This window comes from Nerophis lumbriciformis, linkage group LG12, assembly GCF_033978685.3.
Source record: "Nerophis lumbriciformis linkage group LG12, RoL_Nlum_v2.1, whole genome shotgun sequence".
In the NCBI taxonomy this organism is placed as follows: domain Eukaryota; kingdom Metazoa; phylum Chordata; class Actinopteri; order Syngnathiformes; family Syngnathidae; genus Nerophis; species Nerophis lumbriciformis.
In genome coordinates, this window is record NC_084559.2 from 23,436,494 (window position 1) to 23,450,332 (window position 13,839).

General features: G+C 39.0%; 1 protein-coding gene across 8 annotated transcripts in view; it reads right to left on the reverse strand.

The window, feature by feature from the left end:
- Nucleotides 1-13,839, reverse strand: part of pbx3b (pre-B-cell leukemia homeobox 3b) — a 170,093-nt gene that overhangs the window by 35,101 nt on the left and 121,153 nt on the right. For all 8 annotated transcript variants that reach the window (XM_061986117.1, XM_061986116.1, XM_061986113.1 and 5 more), the window contains exons 3-5: nt 12,864-13,105; nt 6,743-6,933; nt 33-168 (exon numbers count right to left, since the gene is read on the reverse strand). In XM_061986117.1, the coding sequence (XP_061842101.1) occupies nt 33-168; nt 6,743-6,933; nt 12,864-13,105 (569 nt within the window). The remainder of the gene's footprint in view (nt 1-32; nt 169-6,742; nt 6,934-12,863; nt 13,106-13,839) is intronic.

Genomic DNA, 13,839 nt, shown 5'->3' on the forward strand with positions numbered 1-13,839 from the left:
CCAGCGGCTACATTTCGATGAGTGCTACCCACCTGGGAAACTGTGATGCTGCACTTCTTGGCCAGCTCCTCTTTCGCCTCCTCGCTTGGGTAGGGGTTGCTGAGGTGCGAGTAGAAATACTCGTTCAAAATTTCCGTCGCCTGTTTGCTGAAGTTTCTCCTTTTCCGCCTGAGTGGGGAGCAAAAACGAGAGAAAGGCCGAGAGAGCCTATTAGCGGGACCGGCATTAACTCATCCATTTGGATCACACAAATTGCACAATCAATCTTGCACATAAATGGTGAAAATGATGAGGAATGGGCTCTGAGGCTCTGAGGAGCAGAATACTGTGTCCTGCTTCGAGTCTCGTCAAGACAAAGACGACCGGGCTCTAACTGACACACACAAACAAACACACACAACCTCAAAACACATAGAATGCTAAATTTGGTCTGCTGGCCTCCAATTTCCAGTCCAAGCGTGTAATGTGCAGAGTTTAGTGCAGCGGATGGGTGGGCTTCGTGATGGGGCGCAAAAGCCCAGTCGGAGTGCATCTCGGTACATTATAGAAATCACGGCATGCACAGTTGAGCATTGTTCCTTAAGTGCCACAGCCCCAGGGATCTCCAGCAGAAACAAGCAAATCCTAACTGGATCAGGGTCCGCGTCCCTCCCAAGGGCACTACTTATCACGTTCTTGAGCATTTGCTTATTTTTTTTTGCCGTGTTTACTGCGCCCGGCACAGGCAGTGGGCAGAAAATGTGCTTCCGCTCACATAGCCTTACTGTTGGTGGTTAGGGTAACCCTTAACATGTTTTACACATGACATGGTCAGTTTGTTGTTTAGGTGTCATTTTTGACTCTGACCTCAGTTTTATACCGCATGCAAAAATATAAGAACAATTAGTTTTTATCATCTTAAAGGGGAACATTATCACAATTTCAGAATTGTTAAAACCATTAAAAATCAGTTTCCAGTGGCTTATTAGATTTTTCGAAGTTTTTTTCAAAATGTTACCCATCACGCAATATCCCTAAAAAAAAGCTTCAAAGTGCCTGATTTTAAACACCCGTCCATTTTCCCGTGACGTCACATAGTGAAGCCAACACAAACAAACATGGCGGAAAGAACTGCAAGCCATAGCGACATTAGCTCGGATTCAGACTCGGATTTCAGCAGCTTAAGCGATTCAACAGATTACGAATGTATTGAAACGGATGGTTGTAGTGTGGAGGCAGGTAGCGAAAACAAATTTGAAGAAGAAACTGAAGCTATTGAGCCATATCGGTTTGAACCGTATGCAAGCGAAACCGACGAAAACGACACGACAGCCAGCGACACCAGAGAAAGCGAGGACAAATTTGGCGATCGCCTTCTAACCAACGATTGGTATGTGTTTGTATGGCATTAAAGAAAACTAACAACTATGAACTAGGTTTACAGCATATGAAATACATTTGGCAACAACATGCACTTTGAGAGTGCAGACAGCCCAATTTTCATCAATTAATATATTCTGTAGACATACCCTCATCCGCGCTCTTTTCCTGAAAGCTGATCTGTCCAGTTTTGGAGTTGATGTCAGCAGGCCAGGGAAGCTATGGTCGATAGGGGGTTTAGCTCGCTCGTCTGCGGGAACAAACTGCCGCCATTGCTTGCCGTGCTAGCGAGGTCCTTTGTCCCTGAATTGCTCACACACTCCGGCAGATTCAATGGGGGTCTGGCGGCAGATTTCTTTGACTTTATCGTTGGAAATGCATCTGCTTTGAGTGTCGCAGGATATCCACACATTCTTGCCATCTCTGTCGTAGCATAGCTTTCGTCGGTAAAGTGTGCGGAACAAACGTCCAATTTCTTGCCACTTTCGCATCTTTGGGCCACTGGTGCAACTTGAATCCGTCCCTGTTCGTGTTGTTACACCCTCCGACAACACACCGACGAGGCATGATGTCTCCAAGGTACGGAAAAAAGTCGAAAAAACGGAAAATAACAGAGCTGTTTTGACCCGGTGTTTGAGAAAATGGCGGATTGCTTCCTGATGTGACGTCACGTTGCGAATATTAGAAAGGCGTTTAATTCGCCAAAATTCACCCATTTAGAGTTCGGAAATCGGTTAAAAAAATATATGGTCTTTTTTCTGCAACATCAAGGTATATATTGACGCTTACATAGGTCTGGTGATAATGTTCCCCTTTAAGAATGTAGCCAGAGTTCGCCCAATTCTCTCTCAGGGCAACACATAAACACAACTACGAGTCGTATAGATCAGTGGTTCTCAAATGGGGGTACGCGTACCCCTGGGGGTACTTGAAGGTATGCCAAGGGGTACATGGGATTTTTTTTAAATATTCTAAAAATAGCAACAATTCAAAAATCCTTTATAAATATATTGATTGAATAATACTTCAACAAAATATGAATGTAAGTTCATAAACTCAGTGAAGCACAAGCTCAGGTTTCTCACTAAAATGTCTGTCAAAAAGAACTGTGAAAAGAAATGCAACAATGCAATATTCAGTGTTGACAGCTTGATTTTTTTGTAGACATGTTCCATAAATATTGATGTTAAAGATTTCTTTCTTTGTGAAGAAATGTTTAGAATTAAGTTCATGAATCCAGATGGATCTCTATTACAATCCCCAAAGAGGGCACTTTAAGTTGATGATTACTTCTATGTGTAGAAATCTTTATTTATAATTGAATCACTTGTTTATTTTTCAACACGTTTTTAGTTATTTGTATATCTTTTTTTCCAAATAGTTCAAGAAAGACCACTACAATTGAGAAATATTTTGCACTGTTATACAATTTAATGAATCAGAAACTGATGACATAGTGCTGTATTTTATTTCTTTATCTCCTTTTTTCAACCAACAATGCTTTGCTCTGATTAGGGGGTACTTGAATTAAAAAAATGTTCACAGGGGGTACATCACTGAAAAGAGGTTGAGAACCACTGGTATAGATTATTGTAACGCCCTGCTTCCTAAAAAGGTTATTTCACCTTTACAACTACTCCAAAATTCAGCTGCCCATATTCTGACGAAGACCAGAAGGCGGGCCCTCATTACATCAATTTTAAAATCTCTGCATCTCTGTGTTTCAGAATCAGCGCCCAGCTGATCCTGGTCCCCAGGATCAGCTGGCCCCAGCGCCAGCGCCCCCAGCTGATCAAGGGGGGCGCTCCAGCGCCCCCCGCGACCCCAAAGGGATAAGCGGTAGAAAATGGATGGATGGATGGGTATTGGGCCTTTCTATCTTTTAGATTTGATTTAACAATACGATCCTGGGCTCTCATCTCCTAATTATTCCAAAAGTCGGTTCACAAAGTCACGGGGATGGCATCTTTCCACTATTATGACCCCTGTCTATGGAACAGCTTGTTGGAGGACCACAGGGCTGCAGAGAACATTCATGTTTTTAGGAGCAGGCTTAAGACGCACCCTTTTCAGTTCAGTTCAGTTTCAGTTTATTTCGGACATGCATAATGCAATGTAATGCATCACATATTTCCAGTTGTTTCATTACAGCACGTCCGAAAAGGAGTAGGAAGAAGCAGAGCTTATTTAATCCTACCCCTTTTCATACCATAGCAATTTTATCCAATTTTATCTTTTGATTTGGCTTTTACGTAAAACATATACTTTTTATTGAAGTTATCCATTCTTTACTTTTTATCTTATTAGATATGCAATATTTTATTTAGTTCTGTGTATTTATTACATATTTACCGTATATTATATATATTTTTTAATAACAGAAAGAAACAACCCTTTTGTGCGAATGAGTGTGAATGAGTATAAATGGAGGAGGGAGGTTTTTTGGGTTGGTGCACTAATTGTAAGTGTATATTGTGTTTTTTATGTTGATTTAATAATTATTTTTTTAATTTTAATTTTAATTTTTTTATTTTATTTTTTTCTTGTGCGGCCCGGTACCAATCGATCCACGGACCGGTACCGGGGCCCGGCCCGGTGGTTGGGGACCACTGCTTTAGACAGTTCAGCCTTTCTGTAAGATTTTCAACTGTGTCCAGTCAGCCAGAAAAAAATATTTGTAAAAAATAAATGTGACTGCTTTTGGACAATCCATATCTTAATTAATCCCAATGATAGTTGATGGAGATTTGATCAAGTCTCTAGGTCAGCAGTTCTCAAACTGTGGTAGTCTATTTAATGGTACTCCGAAAAATCTGTATGTATGTACTGTATATGGAGTATCATTAAAATGGGTCTCACCTGTATAGCGCATTTCTACCTTCAAGGTACTCAAAGCGCTTTGATACTATTTACTAAGGATGTCCGATAATGGCTTTTTGCTGATATCCGATATTCCGATATTGTCCAACTCTTTAATTACCGATACCGATATCAACCGATACCGATATCAACCGATATATACAGTCGTGGAATTAACACATTATTATGCCTAATTTGGACAACCAGGTATGGTGAAGAGAAGGTACTTTTTTTTTAAATTAATCAAATAAAATAAGATAAATAAATTAAAAACATTTTCTTGAATAAAAAAGAAAGTAAAACAATATAAAAACAGTTACATAGAATATCCTCAGATGTTTTACTTGTATTTTACCCTTTATTCTCACTCATGTTTTTTTTACTATTTTACATATTTTATTATTTTTACTTTGCAGCGTTCCTCAGAGGGAGCCATCTGCATCAGGGGTTATCGGCCATGGCTGTGGGGGGCGCTTTGTGTCAGTCCCCTGGTGGCCGTGGTCTGGTGACCTCCTGGTGCAGATGGCTCCTGTGATAGTGTTTATTCACTTGGCTCCTCCGTACTCAGTCATGCATTAATGTGTTCGTGTGTGTGCGTATGCATGTGTGTGTGTGAGATATATGCATGTGTGTGTGTGAGATGATGGGGATGTGGGTCATCGAGGTATTGTTTTCAAGTATATCAAGCACTTTGTGTTGCATTTCTTATACGTATGAAAAGAGCTTTATACATATAGTTTGATTGATTTATTGAGGTGTGAAAAATGCATCATCCATCCATCCATCCATTTTCTACCGCTTGTCCCTTTTGGGGTCGCGGAGCCTATCTCAGCTGCATTCGGGCAGAAGGCGGGGTACACCCTGGACAAGTTGCCACCTCATCGCAGGGCCAACACAGATAGACAGACAACATTCACACTCACATTCACACACTAGGGCCAATTTAGTGTTGCTAATCAACTTATCCCCAGGTGCATGTCTTTGGAGGTGGGAGGAAGCCGGAGTACCCGAAGGGAACCCACGCAGTCACGGGGAGAACATGCAAACTCCACACAGAAAGATACCGAGCCCGGGATTGAACCCAGGACTGCTCAGGATCTTCGTATTGTGAGGCAGATGCACTAACCCCTCTTCCACCGCGCTGCCTTGCATCATGGTTATCTTAAAGTCAGTCATTGCAGCATTGCTCACACTGCCAGAAACATTTTTTTTTGACAATAATTTATTTGGAGTTTGGTTGAATGATGTAGCTAAGCCGGACTAAGATCTTTACACAGGACATGTTGAATAACCAATGGATAAAAGTTCAGCAATGACAAAGTGTAATTGTATCCGTGAGATAATTCAGTCAATCAAAGTAGGACAAACAAACACCTGCAGGACATAGTGATGCTCGGCTACTGAAGTGACCGGTCGCCATAATCATGTGTTCCCCGCTTAAACACAGTGTTTATGCCACAGAGTGTTTATATGCTATAGCAGGGGTCGGCAACCCAAAATGTTGAAAGAGCCATATTGGACCAAAAATACAAAAACAAATCTGTCTGGAGCCGCAAAAAATTAAAAGCCATATTGCATACAGATAGTGTGTCATGAGATATAAATTGAATTCAGAGGACTTAAAGGAAACTAAATGACCTCAAATATAGCTACAAATGAGGCATAATGATGCAATATGTACATATAGCTAGCCTAAATAGCATGTTAGCATCGAGTAGCTTGCAGTCATGCAGTGACCAAATATGTCTGATTAGCACTACACACAAGTCAATAACATCAACAAAACTCACCTTTCATGCACAACATTAAGTTTGGTGGACAAAATGAGACAGGAAAAGAAGTGGCATAAAACACGTCCTAGAAAGTCGGAGAAAGTTATACATGTAAACAAACTACGGTGAGTTCAAGGACCACCAAAATTAGTAGGACAAAACGGCGCTCGCCAAATACTGGAATCAGTGAAGCATGTTTAATATAAACAGTGTGCTTTGTAACAATTAGGGAGGTTTGTGTCATGTTTGTCCTCCTACAGAAACCATATTAAAACAAAAAATTGATTTTTTTCCCCTCATCTTTTTCCATTTTTCATACATTTTTGAAAAAGCTCCAGAGAGCCACTAGGGCGGCGCTAAAGAGCCGCATGCGGCTCTTGAGCCACGGGTTGCCGACCCCTGTGCTATGGGGAAGTTTGGAAAACTGTGGAGATTATCTACAATGTAAGAAATGCAGGATATACAATATATCCCAACCCTAAAACACGGCATTCTCAGTGCAACAAGTCCCCTATTGTTTAAGTTTTTTAAAAACAACTTAAAGTTTGTGCAGTGATGCAGTGACAACAGAAAACAGTTTACTTTGAAAGTAAAGTGAATAACTTTTAGTTGGAGTTTCTAATAAAGTCTCAGGAAAACACATTGACAAAGATAGAAAAAAAAAAAAAACCTGCAACATAGTGTAAAAAGGACTTAACCCACTCAGTTTGGATATATGGGGCACAGAGAATCCCTAAACTTGAGAAACTGACCTGGCATCAAGGAATCTGGAGCGCAGGATCATGACAGCCTCACAGGTGCTCTGTTTCAGTTGCATTTGGATGGAGCTGAACTTACGGTGGATGATTCCCACCATGCGCTCAATCTCTTTGGGAGAGATGGGCCGCGTGCGAGACTGTTCCCGCAGCAGGTTCATCACATGGGTAGTGAATTCGTTACATGCCTGTCGAGTAGAAACAGAGACAAAAGCAGCCAGAGTCAGTTTTGTAAAATGTCACAAGAGCGAGCTCTTCAGAACAGCAAAAAGCCCTTTGACTGTTTCTCCACAATTGCGCACATGTTTCATAAAGAAACAAGTTCATTATACGCAAGCTCTTCTTGTTAAAAGCCTCGACTGAGTGCTGTGTTTATATATTACTTTGACATAATAGGTGAAGTCATCTGTGAATATAAATGCCAATTTGCAATTTGGCCTGGCCCTAATGCAGAGGGAATTTAAACAGCTTTCCGTTAAATCAGTAGTTCATACATGATTAATTAGAATAACTCATTTATGTAGTGCACACTTTAGCTCATTACCCTGAGTAAAATTCGTTAGGTATTTACATTTAGATAATTAAAACCTGGAAATACCCCTAAGAAAGATGCATTCACTCTAGGCAAAGTGGTGCATGCCCCTGCAAACCCACCTGCACTCACAGAGAGTAAATTAGTCTAATTTACTTCTCTGGCTCGATGAGGAATTACTGTTACTTTATTTATTTTTTTTTTTACCATAATGCCTCTGTGGTTAATGGCAGGTGAGAGCATCATACTTTTACTGGACACCAATCACTTACAGTTACAGAGATATTAATATTATTTTTCTAAAGTGAGCTCCCCTAAAAAATCTGCTCTTGTGTTGCTTGCTAATACATAGAGCTAAGCATTCATGCAATAGTGAAGCACGGCGCACAAGTGGATAATTGGAATAAATGTAAATACGGCATACTGTACGTCATGTAAATATATCGTGGGGTGCAATAATATCAGGATATGATACCAACTAGAAGTTATTGAACAAATAATATGTGGGTGCTTTAGACCAGTGGTCCCCAACCTTTTTGTAACTGTGGACCGGTCAACGCTTGAAAATTTGTCCCACGGACCGGGGGGGTATGGTATTTTTATTTATTTTAATTTTTAATTTTTTGTTATAAAAAAATACAATCATGTGTGCTTACGGACTGTATCCCTGCAGACTGCATTGATCTATATTGATATATAATGTAGGAACCAGAAATATTAATAACAGAAAGAAACAACCCTTTTGTGCGAATGAGTGTGAATGAGTATAAATGGAGGAGTGAGGTTTTTTGGGTTGGTGCACTAATTGTAAGTGTATATTGTGTTTTTTATGTTGATTTAATAATTATTTTTATTTTTATTTTTTTATTTTTTTTCTTGTTGGGGACCACTGCTTTAGACAGTTCAGCCTTTCTGTCAGATTTTAAACTGTGTCCAGTCAGCCAGAAAAAAATATTTGTAAAAAATAAATGTGACTGATTTTGGACAATTCATATCTTAATTAATCCCAATGATAGTTGATGGAGATTAGATCAAGCCTCTAGGTCAGCAGTTATCAAACTGTGGTAGTCTATTGAATGGTACTCCAAAAAAGTATGTATGTATGTACTGTATATGGAATATCATTAAAATGGGTTACACTTGTATAGCCCATTTCTACCTTCAAGGTTCTCAAAGCGCTTTGATACTATTTACTAGGGATGTCTGATAATGGCTTTTTGCTGATATCCGATATTCCGATATTGTCCAACTCTTTAATTACCGATACCCATATCAACCGATATATACAGTCGTGGAATTAACACATTATTATGCCTAATTTGGACAACCAGGTATGGTGAAGATAAGATACTTTTTTTTAAATAATAATAAAATAAAATAAGATAAATACATTAAAAACATTTTCTTGAATAAAAAGATAGTAAAACAATATAAAAACAGTTACATAGAAACTAGTAATGAATGAAAATTAGTAAAATTAACTGTTAAAGGTTAGTACTTTTAGTGGACCAGCAGCACGCACAATAAAGTGTGCTTACGGACTGTATCCCTTGCAGACTGTATTGATATATATTGCTAGTGTGTGAATGTGAGTGTGAATGTTGTCTGTCTATCTGTGTTGGCCCTGCGATGAGGTGGCGACTTGTCCAGGGTGTACCCCGCCTTCCGTCCGATTGTAGCTGAGATAGGCTCCAGCGCCCCCGCGACCCCGAAGGGAATAAGCGGTAGAAAATGGATGGATGGATGGATGATATATAATGTAGGAACCAGAATATTAATAACAGAAAGAAACAACCTTTTTGTGTGAATGAGGGAGGGGAGGTTTTTTTTGGGGTTGGTGCACTAATTGTAAGTATATCTTGTGTTTTTATGTTGATTTAATTAAAAAATACAAAAAAAACCAAAAAAAAAACGGTACCGACAATTAAAAAAACGATACCTATAATTTCCGATATTACATTTTAAGTTGAAAAGCTTATTCGGGTGTTACCATTTAGTGGTCAATTGTACGGAATATGTACTTCACTGTGCAACCTACTAATAAAAGTCTCAATCAATCAATCAATCAAACGCATTTATCGGCCGATAATATCGGCCTGCCGACATCTCTACTATTTACACATTCACCCATTCACACATTGATGGCAGGAGCTGCCATGCAAGGCCTGACCACGACCCATCAGGAGTAAGGGTGTAGTGTCTTGCTCAAGAAAACAACGGACTTGACTAGGATGGCGGAACCTGGGGATCAAACCAGGAACCCATGTTTAATGTTGGTGCATTGTGTGTATGTCATCCAGGTCATTGTCATCTCAGGGCAATCAATCGATCGCAACAGTCCATTGTGTGTAATGTACAGTGGTCAAAAGTATTAAATAGATGTGTTAAATAAAACGCCTGCCTTGTTTTTAGTAATTACTTAGGTATACTACACTACTGTAATGTTATGTTGTAGGTCATTATAGCGGTACTTGGAGTGTTTTCTGAGGTGGTACTTGGTGAAAAAAGTTTGAGAACCACTGCTCTAGGGTTCTTCCACCAGCAAAGTCATCTAACTATGTGTAATGGATCTTATATTGTCCACTAGGTATACAGTATACTGGAATATAATTATTCCTTAACCCTTTGGGGACAAAGTTTGATTTTTTTGGCCTTTCAGTATTTTTTTTATGCTGTATTTTGGCTATATTTTTTGTTGTGTTACTGCAATTACACACATTTTTTTTTCCCTACGAGGGTTTTTTTTCCTCTTAAATCTTAACATTTCAATACCCAATTTTTTCACAGGTGTATAGGATGCACTGGCAGTTATTCAACGATACAGTCATCCCTCGTTTATCGCTGTTAACATGACCGCGATAAATGCATTTCAGCGAAATAGGAATCATCGATTTGAAATCAAATGTATTCATGGCTAGAACATAAGAAAAACTGTTGACAACCTTCTAAATACATTTTTCAGCATTATGAGAGCCGTCTAGATATGAAATAACACTCTTTAGTCACCTTTACTCTCTTTGATCTTCTGTCTAGGCCAATACTACTGTACTATCGATAATATTTTAGTGTATTTTGTCATTTTTATGCTTGAAAATGCTTACTTTAGGACACACAAATTGTAGAATATACTTTAAATAAATGAGAAAAAAAAAATATGCGATGTGGTGAAGCTGTAATATTTGAAGAGCAATGTGGCGAGGGACAACTCTATAAAGGCAAAACCGGACATCAAGTACTTCATTTTTTTTTTTTTTTTTGACTTTTTTGTTAAAATTCATTAATTAACTTCAGCCCGAAAGAAAAAATACCAACCATGTATTATTTTGTATCATTTTATTTTAAACCTTTAAATGCATTTAAAAAAATAATGTCACTGTTTTCAATTAGTATAAATTAGCATACAATTACTTATTTTACTAATCTAAACCTGTAACATTAACTGAATGAAAGGCCTTCAAAAGAGTAAAAATGAGGGTAAATCCCCCAAAAATTACATGGTTGATATTTTTCTTCCGAACTAGAGCAAAAAAAATTACAAAATGTTTTTGCACACTTCAAAAACTTAAGCACATTTTAGTCCTGCTTGGTTTTGAAGATAATTAAAGATTAATTACTCCAAAAGGATTAAACAGTTAATAAATAAACATCGGTGGTTCAGAGGAAATTAAAGATAAATAACAGACTGAAAAACATGTCCTTAGTAGTGTTGTCCCGATACCAATATTTTGGTACCAAAATTATTTTTATACTTTTCGGTACTTTTCTAAATAAAGGGGACCACAAAAAATTGCATTATTGGCTTTATTTTAACAAAAAATCTTAGAGTACATTAAACATATGTTTCTTATTGCAAGTTTGTCCTTAAATAAAATAGTGAACATACAAGACAACTTGTCTTTTAGTATTAAGTAAGCAAACAAAGGCTCCTAATTTAGCTGCTGACGTATGCAGTAACATATTGTGTCATTTTCCATTCTATTATTTTGTCAACATTATTAAGGACAAGTGGTAGAAAATGAATTATTAATCTACTTGTTCATTTACTGTTAATATATGCATACTTTCTCTCTTAACATGTTCTATCTACACTTCTGTTAAAATGTAATAATCACTTATTCTTCTGTGGTTTGATACTTTACATTAGTTTTGGATCATACCACGAATTTGGGTATCAATCCGATACCAAGTAGTTACAGGATTGGTCATACTCAAAGTCCTCATGTGTCCAGGGACATATTTACGGAGTTTATAAACATAATTTACATTTGAAAAAAAACAAAGAAGATGTTGTGATGCCAACAAAATATTGACGTAATCATAGTAGTATCGACTAGATACGCTACTGTGCTTGGTTAGGTGTAGATCATACTTGCCAACCTTGAGACCTCCGATTTCGGGAGGTGGGAGGAGGGGGTGGGGGTGGGCGTGGTCGGGGTGGGACGGGGGCGTGGTTGGGGGCGTGACTAAAAGGGGAGGAGTATATTTACAGCTAGAATTCACCAAGTCAAGTATTTCATATATATATATATATATATATATATATATATGTATGTATATATATATATATATATATATATATATATATATATATATATATATATATATATATATATATATATATATAAAATAAATACTTGAATTTCAGTGTTCATTTATTTACACATATACACACACATAACACTCATCTACTCATTGTTGAGTTAAGGGTTGCATTGTCCATCCTTGTTCTATTCTCTGTCACTAATTTTCGAACCATGCTGAACACCCTCTCTGAGCATTGAAGTGTGGCACGCACAAAAGTGCTTTCATCAAATGCACTAGATGGCAGTATTGTCCTGTTTAAGAGTGTCACAACATTGCTGTTTACGGCAGACGAACTGCTTTACGGTATACAAAAAAGTGACCGCTGTTGTTGTGTGTTGTTGCCACACTGGGAGGACGTTAATGAAACTGCCTAACAATAAACCCACATAAGAAACCAAGAACTCGCCCTCCATCATTCTATAGTTATAACGTGATTGGGCAGGTACGCTTTTTTATATTGTGGAGGACCTGAGTCCGCCTGAATTTCGGGAGATTTTCGGGAGAAAATTTGTCCCGGGAGGTTTTCGGGAGAGGCGCTGAATTTCAGGAGTCTCCCGGAAAATCCGGGAGGGTTGGCAAGTATGGTGTAGATCCACCAATGGCGTTTGTTTACAATTTGTGGCGGACTGGTACTTTTAGAGGCGGTATAGTACCGAAAATGATTCATTAGTATCGCGCCACTACACTAATACCGGTATCCCGTACAACACTAGTCCTTTTCAACATATAGCAGGATTTGCACTAAATAAAATGTTTTGTCTTTAGTATATTCATGAGAACATGTGTCCTATGCAGTGGACATTTATATTTTGCAAAACAGAATCATGACAAAAGAGTCACACAGCAAATAAATATCCCCTGCAGAGGACGCTGCAGTAGAAAGTACAAATCATGTTGGAATGTTCTCGGAATATTATTATTTTTTTACCCCACACCAACAGATAACATCATCTTGATGCTTAGGGTGATCTGAAACTGGCTACAGCAGAAACCTCTTCTTACCTGTTCGTATTTCTCCAGCTCTGTGTGGTAGATCTGTCTGATCTGCGTGAGCTTAGCTCTGTAGTCGGAATGTTCAATAGAATTGTCAGCCGCCCCGCCGGAGGCGGCGGCTGCAGCTGCGGCGGCCGCCGATCCGCCACCTTTTTCCGGTCCTGCCACGCCCTCTGCCAGCAGCATGTTGTCTAAACGCATGAGCTGGGGGTCTGGTGGGTCCTCCTCCTGGGCACCTCGGATGCTGAGACCTGCAGCAGAAAGGACACAGGAAGGGACTGTCAGACGACTAACATACTTTTCACAGACATTTCTGAGAGGTTACCCACCTAAATGACTAAAACCGAGCATTATTATTTGAACATTTTTACAAAATGCAACCTGATTAGACCTGACTGATGTGTTGAGAATAATTATAAGCAATGAGTCTGCATTGTCTACGATAGTGGGTTGTTTTCCCTGCAGGTATGTAGTCAGCGCCTTCTGAGACTGTGCTGTGTTCCTGTCGCCCATGTCTAAGCCTGTTCTTTTATTTACTCACTGCAGTGCACACTGTGTACGGGGAGCCTGACATGACAGCAACATCCATAAACTGACAAATGCTCAATGGTGAAGTGGCACTCCTACTTTGTGAAAAGATCCTAAACAGAGAACTACACCTCCAGTGTCTTTGTTTTTGACATTGAATGCCAGGAACTATGCAGTGCACCGTCTATTTAACCTCTTGTTCGCGATGAAGATCTGGATGTGCACCTCTGATTTTGCAGCATTTCTTATCACAATATGCGCCCAATTAATTATTTATGAAACATTTACCATACTTATTTTTCTCATGACTTCAAACCCTGTTTTTTTCTGTCTCACAAGCCTGTCTTTAGGGACAAAGCTACGAACAATGGGGGACCGGGCTTTCTGCTCTGCCGCTCCCAGTCTGTGGAACGCTCTCCCTGACCACCTGAGGGCACCACAGACTGTGGATGCTTTT